Source organism: Melospiza georgiana, chromosome 1, assembly GCF_028018845.1.
Source record: "Melospiza georgiana isolate bMelGeo1 chromosome 1, bMelGeo1.pri, whole genome shotgun sequence".
Taxonomy (NCBI): domain Eukaryota; kingdom Metazoa; phylum Chordata; class Aves; order Passeriformes; family Passerellidae; genus Melospiza; species Melospiza georgiana.
In genome coordinates this window covers 44,518,243-44,536,110 of record NC_080430.1, presented here as the reverse complement: position 1 = coordinate 44,536,110, position 17,868 = coordinate 44,518,243, and the positions used below count along the sequence as shown (strand labels likewise).

General features: G+C 44.8%; 1 protein-coding gene across 3 annotated transcripts in view; it reads right to left on the bottom strand.

Annotated features, from left to right (window-relative positions):
• The window catches only part of TMEM108 (transmembrane protein 108), a 162,068-nt gene that overhangs the window by 882 nt on the left and 143,318 nt on the right, over nucleotides 1-17,868 (bottom strand). The window contains exons 1-3 of one of the 3 annotated variants that reach the window (XM_058031879.1): nucleotides 15,829-16,020; nucleotides 8,755-9,867; nucleotides 799-953 (exon numbers count right to left, since the gene is read on the bottom strand). In XM_058031879.1, coding sequence (XP_057887862.1) covers nucleotides 799-953; nucleotides 8,755-9,867; nucleotides 15,829-15,841 — 1,281 coding nt within the window. In that variant the 5' untranslated portion in view covers nucleotides 15,842-16,020. Of the gene's footprint in view, nucleotides 1-798; nucleotides 954-8,713; nucleotides 9,868-15,828; nucleotides 16,021-17,868 lie in introns of those variants that run through there. The other 2 variants (XM_058031870.1, XM_058031888.1) reach the window with 2 other exon arrangements.

Here is a 17,868-nt window from a genome sequence, read left to right as displayed (position 1 = left end):
TGTCTAATCACATCTCAGAGGCTCCTTTCTAATTTTTTTTTTTAATTTAGTCACATGAGTTAGTCAGCTAGCTGATCTGAAAATCATTTTAGCATAAACTCAGACTCTCCACTGTTTCTAGGTTTTAATTATCTTTGAAATGAACTGAATTATTCTCTGTCTCTGAGGCCAGGGAATAGATTTCTGTCAGTAGGATCACCTGCTCCTGCGTGAATAAGCCCACCAAACCAGTCAGACCCCTTAAGTAAAGGCTGATGAGTGCACACCACACCACCACACTCCCCCACATGCTGATGTTCTGATTACTTTTGTAGTGGGAACACTCATTCCCTGGACTGGTATTTGAGAAGTTGCAGGGAGCTCCTGAGACAAATATGTAAAAAATTTCTTTGTTTTACTAACTCCCACCAGCCTCCTTTTTTTTTTTAATGCTGTGACTGACTGTCAGTAATGGGGCAGCCCAAAGGGCTCTCCTTAAGCCACCATGGCCTGGCTTGACATTGGCTGTAGGCTCACAAGGAAGAGAAACCCAGGAACAAATTCACCAAGAGGTGGTTAACGCCCATCACCAGACAGCAATTTGGAACACATCTGCAGTGGCTTGGAAGAGGATGGCAATCCAGTTTTGCTGAGATGCTTATCCCATCATAATACATGTGTAGGAGGGAGTCCTTCCCTAATAGCTGCTCCCCTGAACATGTGTAGGGATTTCAAGGTTTATTCATATGACTTCCTCTCCCCTCCTCCCAGCATGGCTTCAGTTCCAGTTTTCAGACACCAGCTCTGCAAGTGAGGTACCTCTGAAGTCTCCAGTGACTGGATCTCTCTTGGTAACTCTACAGCATGCCTGTTGAAGTAGTCCATGGTAATAGCATTATTCCAATAGCTCAGGTTGTTCTCTGGGTTAGATGTCTTCTTCTTCCTTCTCATGCAACAGACTGTCAGCAGAACTGCTGTTAATAAAAACATGCCAAAAATCTGGTTATTTCCTTGCAATAAGGACTCATCAGTACCATGGATTTGTACTTTATGTTACCTAAGGAGAGGGCTGGTGACCTGCATTCATATGCTTCAGTCTCAGCCAGCCCCAGCTCTCTGCTAGCAAACCCTACACAATTATGTCAGAATCTGGGCCAAGCAGATGAGGCTTTGGGCTTGGCAGAATATGAAGTTTTTGCTTTCTTATTGATGTGAGTGTATAATCTCCAAGATGTGGCTGCCTGATTAATGAAAGCTTTGTTGTTGTAACTGATGGCAATTCAATATCCAAGAAGGGATTTATAGACCCTGTAGGAGAGAGGGAACTCCTCAGGGGCTAAGATGCTTCTGTGGGGATCCTTTCTGCATCTGGTGTGTTCAGGGGCTGCAGAGATGAGCACATTAGCAAGTGGGCAGTGAGAGATACCTGTCCTATTTCAAACAGCAAATTCATAAATGCCACAGCTGTGTGGCTTCAACACCAAAAGCCTCTGTCCTGAAGTGCCACTGATCCCTGCCTCTGTTGCCTGCCATTTGTAACTTGGATTTTGGTTTGTGACCATGTTCGAACACATCAGCAACCAGCCAGAGGAACAGATGGGCTCCTGAGTAGGATGAGAGAGGGGTAAGGGTTTGGAGATCCTGTGGCACCAGTCTCACACACCTTACCCTTCCAGGAGAGTGTTCATGCCAGAGCTGGGGTTTTCCTGCCTGTCTCCATCAGCTGTGGGATGTGGAATCTACTGATAAGGGTAACCTGTTCTCCCATGTTTGCCTGGGCTGTGGAATCTACTGATAAGGGTAACCTGTTCCCCTACACTTGCCTGGGCATTGGGTGATGTCTGAGAGTGTTATTTTTTTCCTCGCCTTCAGAACTCACTTAAGCTTTTACAATCTGAAATATCCAAACTTAAAGTAGAGCAGCTAGGCAAGACAAAGTGACCAGCAAGTGAAACTCCTCATGTTCAGGAGTCTGTCTGGTCCCAGGGCCACAGGATCCCCAGGCTCCAGAAATGGCCAGGTAATTCTCTCCCAGCAGGGAGCTGAACACAAAGCTGGCTGAGTGTTATTTTCTGGAATTGCTTTCAGTTTATTCATCTCTGTTTCCATTCAGGGTAATCTTGGCTACTTTAGAGAGACAGGCAAACCCAGAGCAGGAGACTTACTGCTCCCACTGGCCCTGGCTCAGGCAGGAGCTGGGGTGTGTGCAAGGGTTTGCTCAGAGCTGTGATGTGTGAGCTCTGTCTGCTCCCCTTACACCTGTGGAATTCATGTACATGTACATGTACTTGCTTTGGTTTGTACCTGTGAAATAGGAAATGCCCTGCTGTAAATTCCCTCTATCATTTCTAAATCCCTCATGGTAAAGGAGAAGAGAGAAAATATTATTGAAGCAGAAAAATATATTATTTCCTCAGCTACAGGTATAATTATGTATTAGAATGATAACTCAGAGGAAAGAAAAGACTGCAGAGAGATCATTGCTGCTATGTATGTTTTGCAGCTACCCATGTGCCATGGATCTCATTCCTTATCCCATCTACCACAGAAAAATGGCAACACAAAAGTGCAAGGCTAGAGCTCTATTAAAAAAAAAAAAAAAAAGAGAATAAACTATTAAGAATAATAATTAAAAAATTTTTAAAAATCAATGTCTTTCTGTTCAGGCAGTTCTGTCACTAACAACTTCATTTGCTGACAACCCAATAGTCTGAATCCTGCCGCTGCACCTCATGGTGGGGGTGCAGAACCCCCTCAGAACTGCTCTCCCTGCCTGGGGAAATGCCTGTCCTCCTGAAGGGCTGCACCTTTTATCCCTACTTTGGCTGCTGCCCTCTCCATGTCCCAGCCCAGCCTGCAGGCTTGGGCAGATTAGAAAGTGATGCAGGACTTGCATTTAGTCCTCACCACTGCTGGTGAGAGCAAACAGCCCTTGGAGCTTTTCAGTACCCAGCAACAAGGGATCCATCCCTAAGGCACAGAGCATTTCTGAAGGTGCCTGAGGATGTGGGAGCTCCAGTAAAGTCAACTCTGTGCAAATATTTTTTTGAAAGCCTGAGGTTTTACAGCTTATAAAATATTGTGGTTGCTGACAGAGAAGTATCAGATTTGGGGTTTAGGGGCTGGAAAGCCAGTGACACTGAGCTGAGAGAGATCCCAGCTTCTTCCAGCAGGAAATGGCCTTGCCATGTGTAGATACATACAGCAATAATTCTCCCTCTCTTAATTACACTCTTGGCCTCCAACTGTGGTGCACACACAAGAAAATGGATGGAAGAGCATGGAAAATGGGTTCCTGAGCTTCCACAAATATGTATTTCAGCAGAAGGATGTCTACCTAAGCTGCCCCAGTTCAAAGCTGAGGAGATCTCATTTAAGAGTGTTCAAGTCGACAGCGAGTGCCATGAGGAGGACATGTGAGTGTTGTCCCTGTGTCAGCCTGAAGTCCCTTGTACAGAGACTGTGACAATGTTATGAAAAATCAGGGGTCTCTGGAGGTTCAGAGATTCTGGAAGCATTTCTAACCCATGTCTTTTCACATGTTAAGGGGCTGAGCTGCTGAGGAGTTCCAGCTCTGACATTGGACATTCTTTGGCATAGGGCAAGTTACATCTGCATTATCTGTCCCCCCACCTATGACATAAAACATCCCACAAATGGGAGAAACAAGATTCTCACAGATTTACAAGTTTCTAGGCTGGTGGGAAGATGTCCATCACCTACTGTCACCCATCTAGCACCTGCACACCAGGAGACTTTCACTTGTTACCTTTAATATAATCTGTATTTAAGACATAGCACATCTCATAGGAAAATACTCAGCTTTATTTAAGGATACAGAGTGACCAGATGTCCATCCCATTCCCACAAATTTTGTTTCAATGTTTAATTTCCATTGTGGGGACATGCTTACACTACTCTTGTATAGTACTTTCACCTTCAACCATCACTTCCTCCATGTTCTTTTGCCTTTTTTATTGAAAACTTCCTCTATGCTGTCAGAAATCTCTCCTATATATGTAAGCTTCAGCCTCTTTTTGTGCTACATCATGGCACAAGTGGAACTTGTTGCATTTCTCCACTCCTGAGTAATTCCATGTCTCTTTTCTAATCTCTAGTGTTTTTTTTTTCAAATATAACCCAATATGATTATATACCACATCCAATCCAGCATCATTAATGCAGTGTAACAAGATCATACCAATTCCCTATAGTTTTCTGACAGTCTTTCCCTTCAACTCACTAAAATATTTTACCAATCTTACACAGCTGCATGCTCTCTTCCTCCACTTTCCAGCCCCCACACAAAACACAGTGTTAACAGACCTGAAATTGTAAGCACTTAAAAGTCATGTAATATTCAGGGTGAAGGATCTTCATTTACTTCTTCCTATGCCTGCAGATCACAACATAAACTGAGTTTAAAGAACACTTCCCTCCATGACTAAAAATGCTTTTTCCTTATTTTGTTCTATTTCCCTGGTTTCCTATATGTAGCAGCACATACTTGGCTGTGATAAAGGTATCAGGATGGATTTGGTTATTGACTACATCTGGGGACAGGAGTCACTCCAGCTCAGCCTGAGTTCACACCTGGGGATCAGGCTCATGGCTTGCGATCTCTGTTGCTTCAGACTGGAAAGCAAGCATAGGTTTTGTGATGGAGAAGGTGAGTGAGGTAATTTTGGAAAGCATTCCAGTGCATGAAATGTGAGCTAAGTGAGGTTAGGCCCAAGGCAATTCTTCACATATTCTCTGAGTTGTGCTGATGCCTGTGCTGAGAGGCTCAGCCTTCCTCTCATGTTCTCCTGTGTCAGCAGAACTGACTGGATAAATTGACTCCTGTACATCTGATTTGCAAGTTCCTCTTCTCCCACATTTTATTGTGTCACTCTGTACTTCCAGTGACGCAAGAACCAGGAGCCCAAAGGACTGGAACAGTGAGTTTTAAAATGAGCTCATATTGTTCTTGTTCTGCATTGCAGAGAGAGGCACCTACACATGTACAACAGAACGTGCACAAAAATGTTCAAGGCTGCCTGAAGGACACTGCAAAACCAGCTCAAACTGTGACATGAAGAAAATAATGACATCACTGTTGTATATGATTTTGCTTTTCTGGGAAAGGGAATTTTACAGAATCCTTCATTTTTGCAGCCCTCCCATGGCATTAGCAACATTACTGTCATTATTTATACCATGAAACTGAGCCGCCAAAAGGTGAAATGATTTCCCTAAGTTCATGCAGCAGACATGGCTTGTGCATTCCTACTCAAAGCATCATTCTTCTAGCTAGCAGTTTCAGGGATTTCAGTGGGACTCAGAAATCTGTGCATCTGTAAAGAAGCATTAATTGTGAGGGTGGGAGGCTAAATCCCAGGTCTTTTTTAAGCAGGGGAGTTCTTGAGGCATAGATCTCCAGGCTTGTGTTCCAGCCCCTCAGCTGTGCCACCAGCACTGGCTGTAGGACCTGCCAGTCCCCAGTGGGGCTCAGATGTCAGGGCACAGTGCTGCTGAACAAACACTCTGCTGCTTCCTGCCCTTTGGTGCAAATCCCCACAGCGGGGATGGGCCAGCAAGGAAACCCCAGCAGAGTCTGTCCTCTGGGAGGAGAAGCGCTGCACCCCAAGCACTTCCTCCAGTGAGGATGAGGAGCCAAAGGCTCCTGTGGTTGCTCTCTAGCAAGTCACTTCCCCTGCTATAGAAGCTCAAATGCCCAGAGGTTTTCATGCAACAGGTGCCTGTCACTAGAAGTGTAACAGCAAGCAGCGTGTAGGGATCAGAGAGGGACAGAGACATCTTTGCAGTATTGCGATATGTTTTCCCTTCCAAGGACTTTTGGGTACCACAAGCTGTGCCCAGAAGCCCTCCAAAGAAAGCTTTTCCAGCCTCCTTGTAACTCCTCACACAGAGATGAGATTATATGGAAAGACACAAGGGCTCCTGGCAGAGGAGAGATGCTCTGGTCACTGCACATCTCTTCAAAGGCTCTGGGGAAACAGGAGGTCAGCGAGCTGGCTCGGCTCCGGGCACCCCTCATTAGCAGGACAAGGGAGCTGAGTTAATTGGATTCCTGCAGCTCTGCAGCCTCATGCACAGGCTCTGGGTTGCCTCTCCTCACCTCTTTCCCTGTTCTTCCAGGGTGTGTGGCTAACTACCCTGCCTTGAGGCTGTCTCTCTGCCTGGTGCTGAAGGTGCCAGCCTGAGCGCAGAGCCACCAGCCCACAGCTGTAAGGGGTCCTCAGTGACTTCCCCTGTGGTTTGATCCCTCCTAAGGCAGCTCAGCTATTTCACAGCACAGGACTGTGCCTCTATAGCCTTTCAGCATCCCAAGGCAGGAGCACGACAATAGTTTTTTCTCAATCCGTGCCTACAACAACCGAGAGAGACTCTCTTGCAAAACTTCTTCGCTGTTTGAAGATGAAATGAACCCCTAATATCCGTTCTTCATGCTTCTCCCGGCGTCAGCCCGCTGCATGCCAGAGGAGAGGAGCGTGTGCCAGCGGGGGCCGGTGTCCCCGCCTGTGCCGGGAGGTGGCGACAGTCCCCTTCGCACCGCGCACACAGCGCAGCGTCCCTCCGGTGCGCGGCACGCTTTAGACAGCCAAACATCGGGATGGAATCGATCTCCTTGATCTAAAGCCAGATCACCCCCAAAAATACCATTTAAATGCCTGTCTGCCGTTCGTTTCAGCTCTGAAATAGATCCGAGGATCCCCGGATTTTTAAAGGGGAGTCCCAATGAAAGCCATCCTCAGGAATCTGGTCTTGAGAGCAGGACTTAAATACCCGAATTATTTAAACACTCAGTTGTATTAGTGCTGATACAGATAACTTTCAAAACAGCATTTAACTTTTTTTTTTTTTTAACGTAGCTTATGAATACAAGAACCAGAATAGGCAGTCACATGAACACATGGCACAAATGAAAAGAAGAAAAGTGCTGACACCTCTGTTTAATGAACAGTGGGTTAGCACTCCTGCTATCAGACTTCTCATTATTACTATTGTTACTGTTACTGTTATTATTATTCACCTCATATATGGCACTCTGCATGCACAGACCAGTTTACCCACTGGCTATTCTTCCCATGCTTGTGTTGTATGGTTTTACACTTCTTATTTTGTATTTAGATGCTTTCTATCCAGCTCAGCTTTCTTTCTGGATATTGGCTCAAAATGTAATTCTTGGAAATTTTTATTTGATCCTTTAATTATTAGTTATTTAGTTTAGTTCCTTTATTTGATCCTTGATGGACAGACAAGGCATAGTTCATCAAATCATCAAATACTGCTGCTTCCAGCTACATGATTGCTAAGTGCCAGTTTCTCCTCCCCATCTTGCCCAGAAATACACGTGCAAATTCTGCTTTGGTTTCTCTTTGATTGCCCAACTTTTAGCCTTTAAGCTTTGTTCTCACTTGTGGTTTTAACCACGTTGGCAATAGCAGAATTGATGGTCCCAGAGGTGTGACTCTAACAAATATGCTGACCCAATCCAATAATTTGCAGCTGCTGAAAGGATTAGTATGGTCCCCTCTCCAGGTCTGCACTCCTGCAGCCTCATCCTTTCTGGGTCTCATGCCCATCTAACTCTGTGGGGAGCTGATTCAGCTCACTGGGTGAACAGAAAGTACCAATGAGCAAAGTGAATAAATATTTTTTTGCCACTTTAACAATCTGAAAGTGTCTTGGGGAGGTGAAAAGTCAGGCCCAGACAGAAAGAAGAGGGGCAGGATCAGGTGCCTGCACATCAGAAAGAGCAGGAGAGAGCAGCACTGTCCTGTTTGGCTGGAGTAAGCTGTGTGTGAGACTGGCTCAGGCAGCTCATCTAGCCTTGTCCTCAGTGCAGCTCATAGCTGTAAATTACAGCATTAATACTCAGTGTTGTTGGCTACTACCCCTTTATGTTGCCTCAGGCAGCAAAGGCTGGGAAAAGTTTGGTTTTGTTTCACTCCAGACAGCTCAGAATAATCACACCCCATGACAGTGAGACTACAGAGAATATGCTGTCCCACCAAGCTGATACAACCCAGCTAGGCACAGGACATCCTGGCAAGCACTCACAAGCTTGATCATAATTTCCCATGTGTTTTTTGTAATTGAATCAAACAACAGGACCCTGAGCCAGGTCTGGATACCCAACCTGCCCTGGTCCTGCAGGTGGCTGACTCCAGGTGTCTGAAGGCCAAGGTTTCTTTCTCTTCCCTTGGCAACTGTAAATTGGAATTAAAATTGAGGAAACCAGCACTTTGGTTATCAGATTTTAAAATCTGATAATTCATGTACTACCTGCAATGAAATATTTTATTGCACTGGAAAACGGGTGTTTCCTGAATTATTAGTCATTACAGATTTTATTAATCCTTTAGCAGTGGGCTTTCTAGCTCCAATTTCAGGGCAGCAAGTACTAGTTCTTATATAAAAGCATTGCTGTCTAAAAGAATCACTGTCTTTGATCAAGTTTTTGGTCACTGTCCTAAACACTTTGGAGTAAAGCTGCCTTATATTCCAGAGTTGTTCAGGCTAGTGTTACACCCTCAAGTGGAGAGTTACCCCATAAGATTTTTAATAGCAATAGAGTGAGGATGCTTTGACTATAACTTTTGAGTCCTGCATTTTGAAGTTGAACACTTTGGTCAGTGAATGTGATGCCTGTACATCTCATCCACTCCAAACTGATCTGCCTCTGTTAGGTCAGCTAGTCCTTGAATCATGGGCCAGAATCTGAATATTAAGGAAAGAGAAAGCGAAATAAAGTGGCAATTAACTTACAACATGAGGATATAGGGACGCTGATAGCCAGAATGATCCAGGCAATGTCCATCTTGCTGAGACAGATGGTTGCCCTGTGCTGGGGTTTGTCCCCCTCGGTGACATGGGAGATGTTTCCTTGCACACCTGGTTTCCAGGTCCCAGCAGGAACCAGTCTGTTCAGGAAGTTCCCGGTGGCGGTGGAGCCAGCTGTGGAGGTGGCGCTGGACAACCTGGTGGCAGGCACTGAGGAGAGAGCACTGCCTGGTGACGTGGCATTGGTCACCGCGCCGTGCTGCGTCGGAGTCAGTCCCTCGGCGTCTCCCGCTGCCGAGGACGAGATGCTGACGTCAAAACTGGTCTGAACTGAGTGACCAGCTGCTGCTGTAGCAGATCCAGAGCCAGCAAACACAGGGACATTTGTACTGAGATTCAAGGTTACCCAAGAGTTGTTTTTGCTCAGCATATCCCACATGCCATAGCGGGTGGGTTTAAAAGGCACCGACACTGCTTCAGGATCAGTTGATGGTCCAGCAGTTGTGGTGGCAAAATTTGCCTCCTGCACTGCTACCTCGGTCCCATCCCCTCGCTCTGCTTCCCTAAGGCTTCCCGAGGAGTTGCGGTGGGGAGAAGGGTCTGAGTGTGTAGTTCTTGCCAGCCCCATTCCATTTGGATCGCTGGATGCTGTGGTCTGGGACTGAAACGGGTGATCTGTGAAAGGGCTCCTCAGGGTAGGGAAGGGAGAGTGCAGGGTTGTCTTTAGGTAAGGCTCTGTCGACTCTGAGAAGTTGCCTTTGAAAACCTGGAATATTTTCCCCTTGGGGCGAGACTGTCCTGAGTACAAAGCACTCTGGTTGTACAAATGGTAAGTTTCCTTCTCGCCGATGCGAGGGCCACTCTCTCGCTCCTGCCCGGTGGAAGGGCCTTTCTCCACCAGGCTGATGGGGTGGGACATGGCTTCAGCAGACATGGGAAGGGGCTCTGCCGTGGGGTGGTCTTTGTGGTGAGGTGTTGTTCCCATGGCTGTGACAGTTGTAGTGTTCATCGGGAAGCCCTGAGAGGAGGAGACAGTGGGAGACAGTACCTGAACAGAAAACACCAGCTCTTCTGTCAGTGCCAAGATCAGTAGAACACCTGAGGAAAAAACACAAAAAGAAGGTGAGATACTGGGGAGGAAGGGATTGATGGGGACAGCATGGCTTGTGAGTCTGGCAGGAAGGAATACCTTCCATGTTCTGCAGAAGGACAGAAGCGTTAACATCCAACTTTGTCTGCTTCTCTGCGAAAGTAGGAAGAGAAAGAAATCTGCAGGAGCTGTGGTAACCCCATGGTCATAAGAGCGATGAGCAAGATTACAGGGAATTTCTGTTGCAAGAAAAGAGAGGACCTTGCAGTATTGACTCATGTGAATCTTTAAAATGCCATAGGCAGATGACTTCCCTGGAGAAGCTAAAAAGCATCCTACATTTCAGGGGCAGAAAGAACAGACGTCCTCATTTTCATTGCGGCCAGGAGGTGTCCAGATGAATGTCCATATCATTATGGGAAACCTTAGTCTGCTCACTCCTTTGGCCACAAAATCCTAAATTTGGCTGCCTCCAGTCTTGGCTGCCATTAAGCAATCTGTTTTTTGAAAGAGCAGATGCTTAGGCCTTGCTGAAAATTAGGTCAAGAAGGGATGTCTGATGAGAGGGCTACGTGGGTTATACATGCTGTGCTTTACTTAGCGACTTCGGAAAATCTAGTCACTCCAAATGTCAAAAATTAACAAGAAAACACAGCTATCCCAGCCATTTCAAAAAACATTGTGATTATTGTGATCTAACACAACTGCCCTTCGCATCCATAACCAAAGTTTGGTTGCAACATGTTCTGTGCTCACACGTGGTGTGGGGTTGAATTGTGTGAATTTTGCCTCCCACCTCCCTCAGTGTTGCATATAATTTCACGAGGTGCCAGATCCACACTGCTGGGAACATCAATTCTTTCATTTGTTCCTAGTTCAGATAATGGAGGTGGGCAGCTGCAGTAGCATAAGCCTCCCCGGGATGCAGGGCTAATACGCCCTGAGTGAGCGTGACCTGCAGGGACCACATCAATCACATGTCACCATTTCCATATGTTGAAGCTGTCGAGTGTAATGTGGATCTCCGCCTACCAGGAAGCACATGGAATAAATCCATTTTGCACAGTCCACTGAGCATCATCAGATGGCACCATTAGCACTGTGCTAGGGTGGATTTCAACCAGCAGTGTCGAGGTGAAAAACGTTGTCATGGTCTTAACAAATCAGGGAGATGAGTTCGTCAAAACTGCAGGACTCCAAACTGGGTGATGATCAACTTCCAGCCAGGACTGTGGAATGCCTTCCTGCCCCCTGCTATACCCTTCCTAGTTGGCCAGCTTTCTCCATGAGCCTTGTTATGCCATTGAGTTCTACAGTCTTTGGGAATGTGTGTTATGGGCCAAAGGAAGACAGGGACTTGGGAAAATGAAAGAAGATCTCTGATTAGGTGTCTGCTGGCCTTGATTCTGTTTCATGTTGAGCAAATGCAAATGCGATGAAATGAGTTTATTCTGAATCCTAAATATCATTCACACCCATGCATGATCATTGCAACACATGCAGCAAAAACTCACCAAAGGTGCAGTATCTGTTCCTCTTACCCAGCTAAATGTTCTACTGTGATCACTACCCATCATTTCTGAACCAGGGAAGCACAGAGCTCTGCAATAAAAAAAAATCAGCTCATCTTGCCCCCAGCAGACTCCTGTTACTTGGAAGAGTATCCAGAAGATGAAAACACTGACTAAATAACATGGTGAGAGCCAATTACAAGTAGTACACTTTCCACTGCCTGATGCTAAAATTAGCTTTCTTTTTTTTTTTTTAATTTCTGGAATAAATATCTCTGCCAAATAAACCATCATCTGGGATACTGCTTCCCAGTTCCTAGCCAGCCACAGACAATATGTTCTTAGCAGAGCACCTATTCAAATTAAAACCCATGAATTCTCTACACTGAGATGCAACCAGGAGGGCAGATCGGGCTGTACCCATGGAGCATCACTCTTGGAAATAAAAGGCAGGAGTTATCTTCACATATTTGGCAGTGCTTATTCTGAGGTCAAGGTCAAAGCAGATATTCTAGTGTCCATATGGCTAATATTTCATGCCAAGACAAGTTGCTGCCACAGAACAAATTCAAAGAGGAAAGGATGACGATTTATTTTGGATTTGGTGTGTGGAGATAATGGTGCAGGAAACTTTGAGCCTGCTGTTCTGAGCACACAAGATAAAGTACGTTGGCAGATATTATGAGATTATAATGATTTTAATGACTATTAAAATTTTTGGATGTTCTTTGTGTGTTCTTTCTTCTCTCACACCTCACACACACAAAAACCCTATCACCATTGGATCAATGTTTATGTCCAGGATATTCCTGAAAGAATAAAGAACTTGTCAGCTCTTCTACATATCATGCCCTGGGGTTAGAAACCCTGATCTTTTGCTGAAAACCCACCTAACACCCATCTCCACATCTTGAAATACTGATAAATCTGAGACTTGCCCCTATAAACATTTATAGTCTCTCTGGGGCAGTCTGTTGTGGTAGCAGGTCACCACATATCAGCAAGGGAAACCAGATGCATTTAGCTCGTACCTTTAGGTGGCTTGTAAAGTATGAATAAATATTTATAGGAAATACTACATCAGTAATTTATCTGACAATAAACAATAACTCCCATGACATTTGGCCATCCCAGGTTGTGGCAGTCAGGCTTTACTCATCTGCCACTCTTGCTTTAAAAGCCTCTGCAGAGCCACTGTGGCCCTATAAGCTATAACTTTTTAGGACATTTTTTCTATTGGTTGGATGGCCCACAGTAATTCCTTCAGTAACCACCAGAGCTAATCTGTGCCCCTAACTACTGGAAAAATATTCAGCTTAGCAGATAATTGTAAAAATAGCCAGTGCTGTATATTTAGAGAGGAACAGCTGATGATAAGGACTTCACAGTGGGTTTTGTTGGCCCTGCTAAGTAGAATTAATTTGCTGGAAAGCAAAAGTAAAGCTGGAAATGGTATTTTTAGATGCTCTGCATCATCACCCAAGCATGCTCTGTCTGGATTTGCAGTGACTTGATTGCCTAGAGCTCCCACTTACTTTTCTATCATTAAGGACAGGCAAAGTCTTACAAAGTGGGGTTCTCACTGAATTCCCTGATACTGGACAGCCCTTATTGGCAACTTTGGCTTAAGCCTGAGAAAATGATATTCTAAATTTCTGTACTCAGGCACAGGAGTCATTTGTCCCAGAAATGGACTTTTCCAGCACCTGTGACATTCTTTCCTTTTCGTCCCTCTGTCTGTGCTTCACAAATGCACCCGTACTAAGTGAAGCACCATGGTGGGTACAATGCCAGCTGTCCCCTGGTTCCTCAGCTTACCTTCAATTCTACTACCAGTGAAAGGAAGCCTTCTGGCTGCTATCAAGTTCTTGCCAAACTTTGATATTCCAGGTGAGATAGCAAATGTTCAAAGCGCAGTTCTTCAGTCTTTGCCTTCATTTTGGCTGCCTAAAGCTCTTGGAGCTGATTTTACTTAGAGCATGAGCCCTTTGGAGTAAGGACTGTAAGTCCTTATGATCTGCTGGCACAACAATAATACAGACTGATGCAAGCACATTATAGCAAATAATAATATTTTCAAAGGTCAGCTCACACCATTAACTTTTTTCATAAGGGGCTGTTTCTAAGGTACAGGAGCACAGGGTCAGAACAGACCAAACTGGTTTGTGTTTTAAGTGCTATGTGTCAAATTCATGCTTTTGGAACCTTATTTTATGGCTACATTAAATCCATTCAACCCTAATGAGAAGGCTGATTGACCTGACATCTCTGTGGTGTGAACTGTGGTCTTGCCTCGTGCACAGTGCACCAGGAAGGGCATATTAGGTACAAAATGAATTAACTCAAGGATGAAACGCAGCAGAGTGACAGCAGAAGGTACACAGAGGGTGTGGATGTGCATTTAACCATAAAAACTTCCTGACAACACGGTGCAATGGTTCAAATCTCAACAGGATCTCCCTGCAGTGCTTCTCCCCACTGTACACTCACATAAGGAGCCTGGAAATGGTGTGTATAGTTGTGTATGTGAAGGAAATGAAGGAATTCCTTTACAGCAATGTTTCAAAAGATTATGGTTTACGTCTTCAATGAGTCTCAGAAAAGTCTGGGGTTAGGAGTACTTCACTTCCTAGACTATGAAATTCTCAGGTTTCTACCACTTGGAAACTTCCTTGTGACCCTTTTATTTGCACACAAGCAATAGAACTGTGACCCTCCTTAACAGAAAAAATAAGCAATTCAGGCCTCAGCAGCTTATGTTCTTTGTTTTATCTCTGGGCTTTGGGAGGCTCCACGAGGAGCCAGTGTCCTGGCCCAGGACAGCATTGGAAGGTTATTTCACTCAGGAGTTAACACTGCCTGGTGCTGCACGGGACCCTTCATGGGCCCTTTGAGAACAGCCTTTCTGCATGACATGGCAGAGCAGGCATGTGGCTGTCGAGTCAGCTCATGCGTTCAGCCTCCCTGGGGCACCCCCTTTAAACAGCACAAACTTATGTAACTCCTGTTCTAAAGCCTGTGGAAAGGCTCCCAATGACTTTAGCGAGCTTTGGATTGAGTCCTAATTGCCAGAGATACAGTGGAAACTTTTGAGCTGCACATTTACATTTTCTACAGCAAATGAAAATGCACAACGAGTTCAGTCTGGTGTTTGACCCCTTCTGGCCTCTGCTGCTACCTCGGACCTTGCAGCAAGACAAACAGAGCCAGCCTGAGCAGTACTTGGCAAACATTTTTGCTCTAGGAAGTCAGGAAGAGCGTTTTGTGCAGAGACCTACTGCTGGACTCATTATTTCAGACTGCCGTGGGCAAGGAAAGCAACGGGAGCTGTCCTACAAAGGAGCCATTATCTACAGACCCAGGGCTTGGGTGCACATGGCCACAGGGAGGGAGGCTGAAGCTTCTCTGTGCTCCTGTCCTGACTTAATAACAGCGAGAGAAGATTGTGCAAACCCTCTTCAAACAACAACAACAAAAGCTTTTTTGCAACAAAAGCTTTCTTCTCGACATTAATAACTTCTCATGTGTGCCTCAACAAGCCTAAAATGTTACAGGGAGCAAAATGAATCTTTAATAGGTGGAAACTGTGTACAAAGTGTGTATTATTATTTCTGTTATGGTCATTTCTTTGTGCTCTGTCTAAGCAATACGATTTGCACTCACAATAAAGCAGCCTTTGTACAAACAAAGAGTTAAGCAAATTTAATCTCTGTGATTGGTTGCAGAACTGAGGGGAAAAAAAAGTAGGTTACTCTGCATAGAAAATTTCTCTTCTTTGAAAGTCTACCTGTCATGCCAGAAATCCCAGATATTAACTTACAAGTTATTATCTGTTTTCCCTGGTATTAGATGAGCGATCAACCTGAAATTCAGCACACAAGCATTTGGTAAAACGCAGGGAATGAGACACACAGAGTAACAGCTCTATTTACAGTAACATTAAACAGCATCAGCAGAAGCTCTGGAAATCACATGTACAAACACAAATTAAGCAGCTTTTGCTGACACTCCCTGTGCAACAACAGTAACAGCAGTTATGGTTTTCATGTGGCAAGAAGTCAGGGTCCTTTAAAGATACAAAAACATTGCAGACTACTATTACTGCTTTAAAATGCACTTACACCACAGACTCTGAGAGAGTGAGCCTGTGAATCAAAATTAATTTCTGGCCCTCCAGAGAGTTAAACAATAGGTGCTACAAAAAGAACAGTGTCGTGTAGTCACAGAGCAAGCAGTTCCCAATTCATTCTAACACTGCACTAGAGACTCACAGAGACTACAGGGATAGGTGCTTTAGAAATTATTTAGATCCCCTACTCAGCTAAATACATACAGATATTGGAGCTGTTCAAGCTTGTGAAAAGGCTTACTGACAATCAGGGCAACAGTAATTACTGAGAGGGGGGAAATAAAAAGAAAGAGCCTGACTCTAGCTGCTCATTCAAAGTAAGCACTTACCTGAAAATATCATTTGGACTTGTCAGCAGACATCCTCACCTGCTCACATCACAAGGATTTGGAAGCTTCATCTCTCAGTGGAAAAAGGAAAAATACATCTCTCTAATGAGGCAGCTGCACGCAGGAGTTGCTGTTATTGTTGGAAGTGGTTTGAAGGAACGAGGACAGGGACAGCCCAGGCAGGCGTGTCTTGCAGGCTGTGCAGCGAGAGGGCTCACTCCTTTATGGAGCACCTCTGCAACTGCAAGGCAAGATCACTCACTGAGCCAGTCCCCCTCTCTGCCAGCACATCCAAGGGCTGCTTGGTATTCCAGCTTGGTTTCCCATCAACTCCAGATACAGTTTGTCTGACACGAGCCTATTCAGATGCCAGAGGATTGCTGGCAGTTCTTGTTTTCTGGGAACAAAACAGCAACAAGCAGCCCAGCTGCATGCCCTTGTGAGGCTGTTCAGTCCCTATTCCAAGGCAGAGTGCCCTCCCTCCAGAGCAGTGCTTAGCTTTTTGTGTGTGGATAGATTGTACAGATCTGCCTCCTGCTTCTGCACCTCCACCAGACTTTCCACTTATTCAATTATCTCTAATGATATTAATATTCCTGTCAGAGGAAAATACAGGGAATGAAATAGTGATCACTCTCTCTCCTTCTCCTTCCCTGGCATCAAAATGCTCTCTCTGTATTTTATTTCTTTACTCCTCAGTGGTGAATGGGCAATTCTTAAAACCATAAAGAATTTCACAGATCCTGTGACTACTGAAGTCATAATCCTGCCTCCCTTCTTTCATTTTTTCTATTTTATTTTTTTTTTTTAGTCTCTCTCTGTCTCTTTGGCACAGCTGGCTGTCTGGAAAAACACACTGCCTGGAGAGCACAAAAAGTGTCCTGGGCAGCAAAATACCAATCCCTCAAAAGGCACAGGAAAATATTAAGAGAGCAACAAGTTGGGGGCTTCTTGAGGGCTTTTGACTCAAGAGTTCCTGTTGCACCCAAGGGTGCTGCAATAGCCCAAGCAGTTTGTTACATGGGCTCCTCACAAAACAAATCCCTAATATTTTTCTAAAGAGAAAAGCCAGTTCTTTCTTCTCTCTTACCATACCAGGTGAGAACATCCTAATTTTTTCCAGGCCTTGGAAATAAGTATGTTGCCACCAGACTTCTTTCTTGATGCTGTGGCCAAATCTGTAAGAAGTGATGTTGTGACAGTAGATTTGAGATGTGGCAGCACTCGCAGCTATGGAGACTCTGACAGTGATGCCAGTGCTGATTTCTGGGGACAAAAGTCCCTATCAGGAGAGTAGGCAGGTGCCTATATCACAAGCATATTTCACCCACAGTTACACAAACTCTGTCTTCACAGGTAATTCACTGTCTTCACTGATAATTTCATGAATTATGTGGAAAAACAGAGTACAAATAATAATAATCTTAGGTTTTGCATTTCTGTGTTTTTGTGATCATGCTTCTTTTCTCCCTGCCTTTTGCAGTTCACTTTTCACCCTTACTGTTTCCAGTCTGAAGGTTTTTCTAAATAAAGATATTTAGTGCATTATAAAAAAGAAGAGGTCCTTAAAAATATCAGCTTGTTTAGCAGTTTCTAGAACTCGTGGCTGATTGAGAGCTTGCTGCTGAAACAATGATTTAGCACAAAGCTGCAGCTGGCGTAACAAGAGAACCATGCCACGTATTTTAACCTTTACTGGGGGATTTGCCACATCTGTAAGTAGTAATTCACCACAGATTTCTTCCCTGACTGCTGTCATGGATGGAAACATACAGTCCAAAACTGCAAGGACTGTCATTTGGAATTTCAGATGAAAACTCTTCATAAGGACAGAGGCTTGTGCATTCCCTTGTCCAAAAACACATGGAACAAACCAAAAATATTTTTAAAAGCACATGAGCATTCCTTGGTCTGACAGATCCCCCCTCACACAAAGCTTGTCCAGCCCCAGCTTTGCAAATGCATCCCTTCCTCTCCAGCCTTGACTTGGCAGCAGTTTTTGTTGGCGGGATGCTGTTGCCAAGGGAGACAGAAAGGATG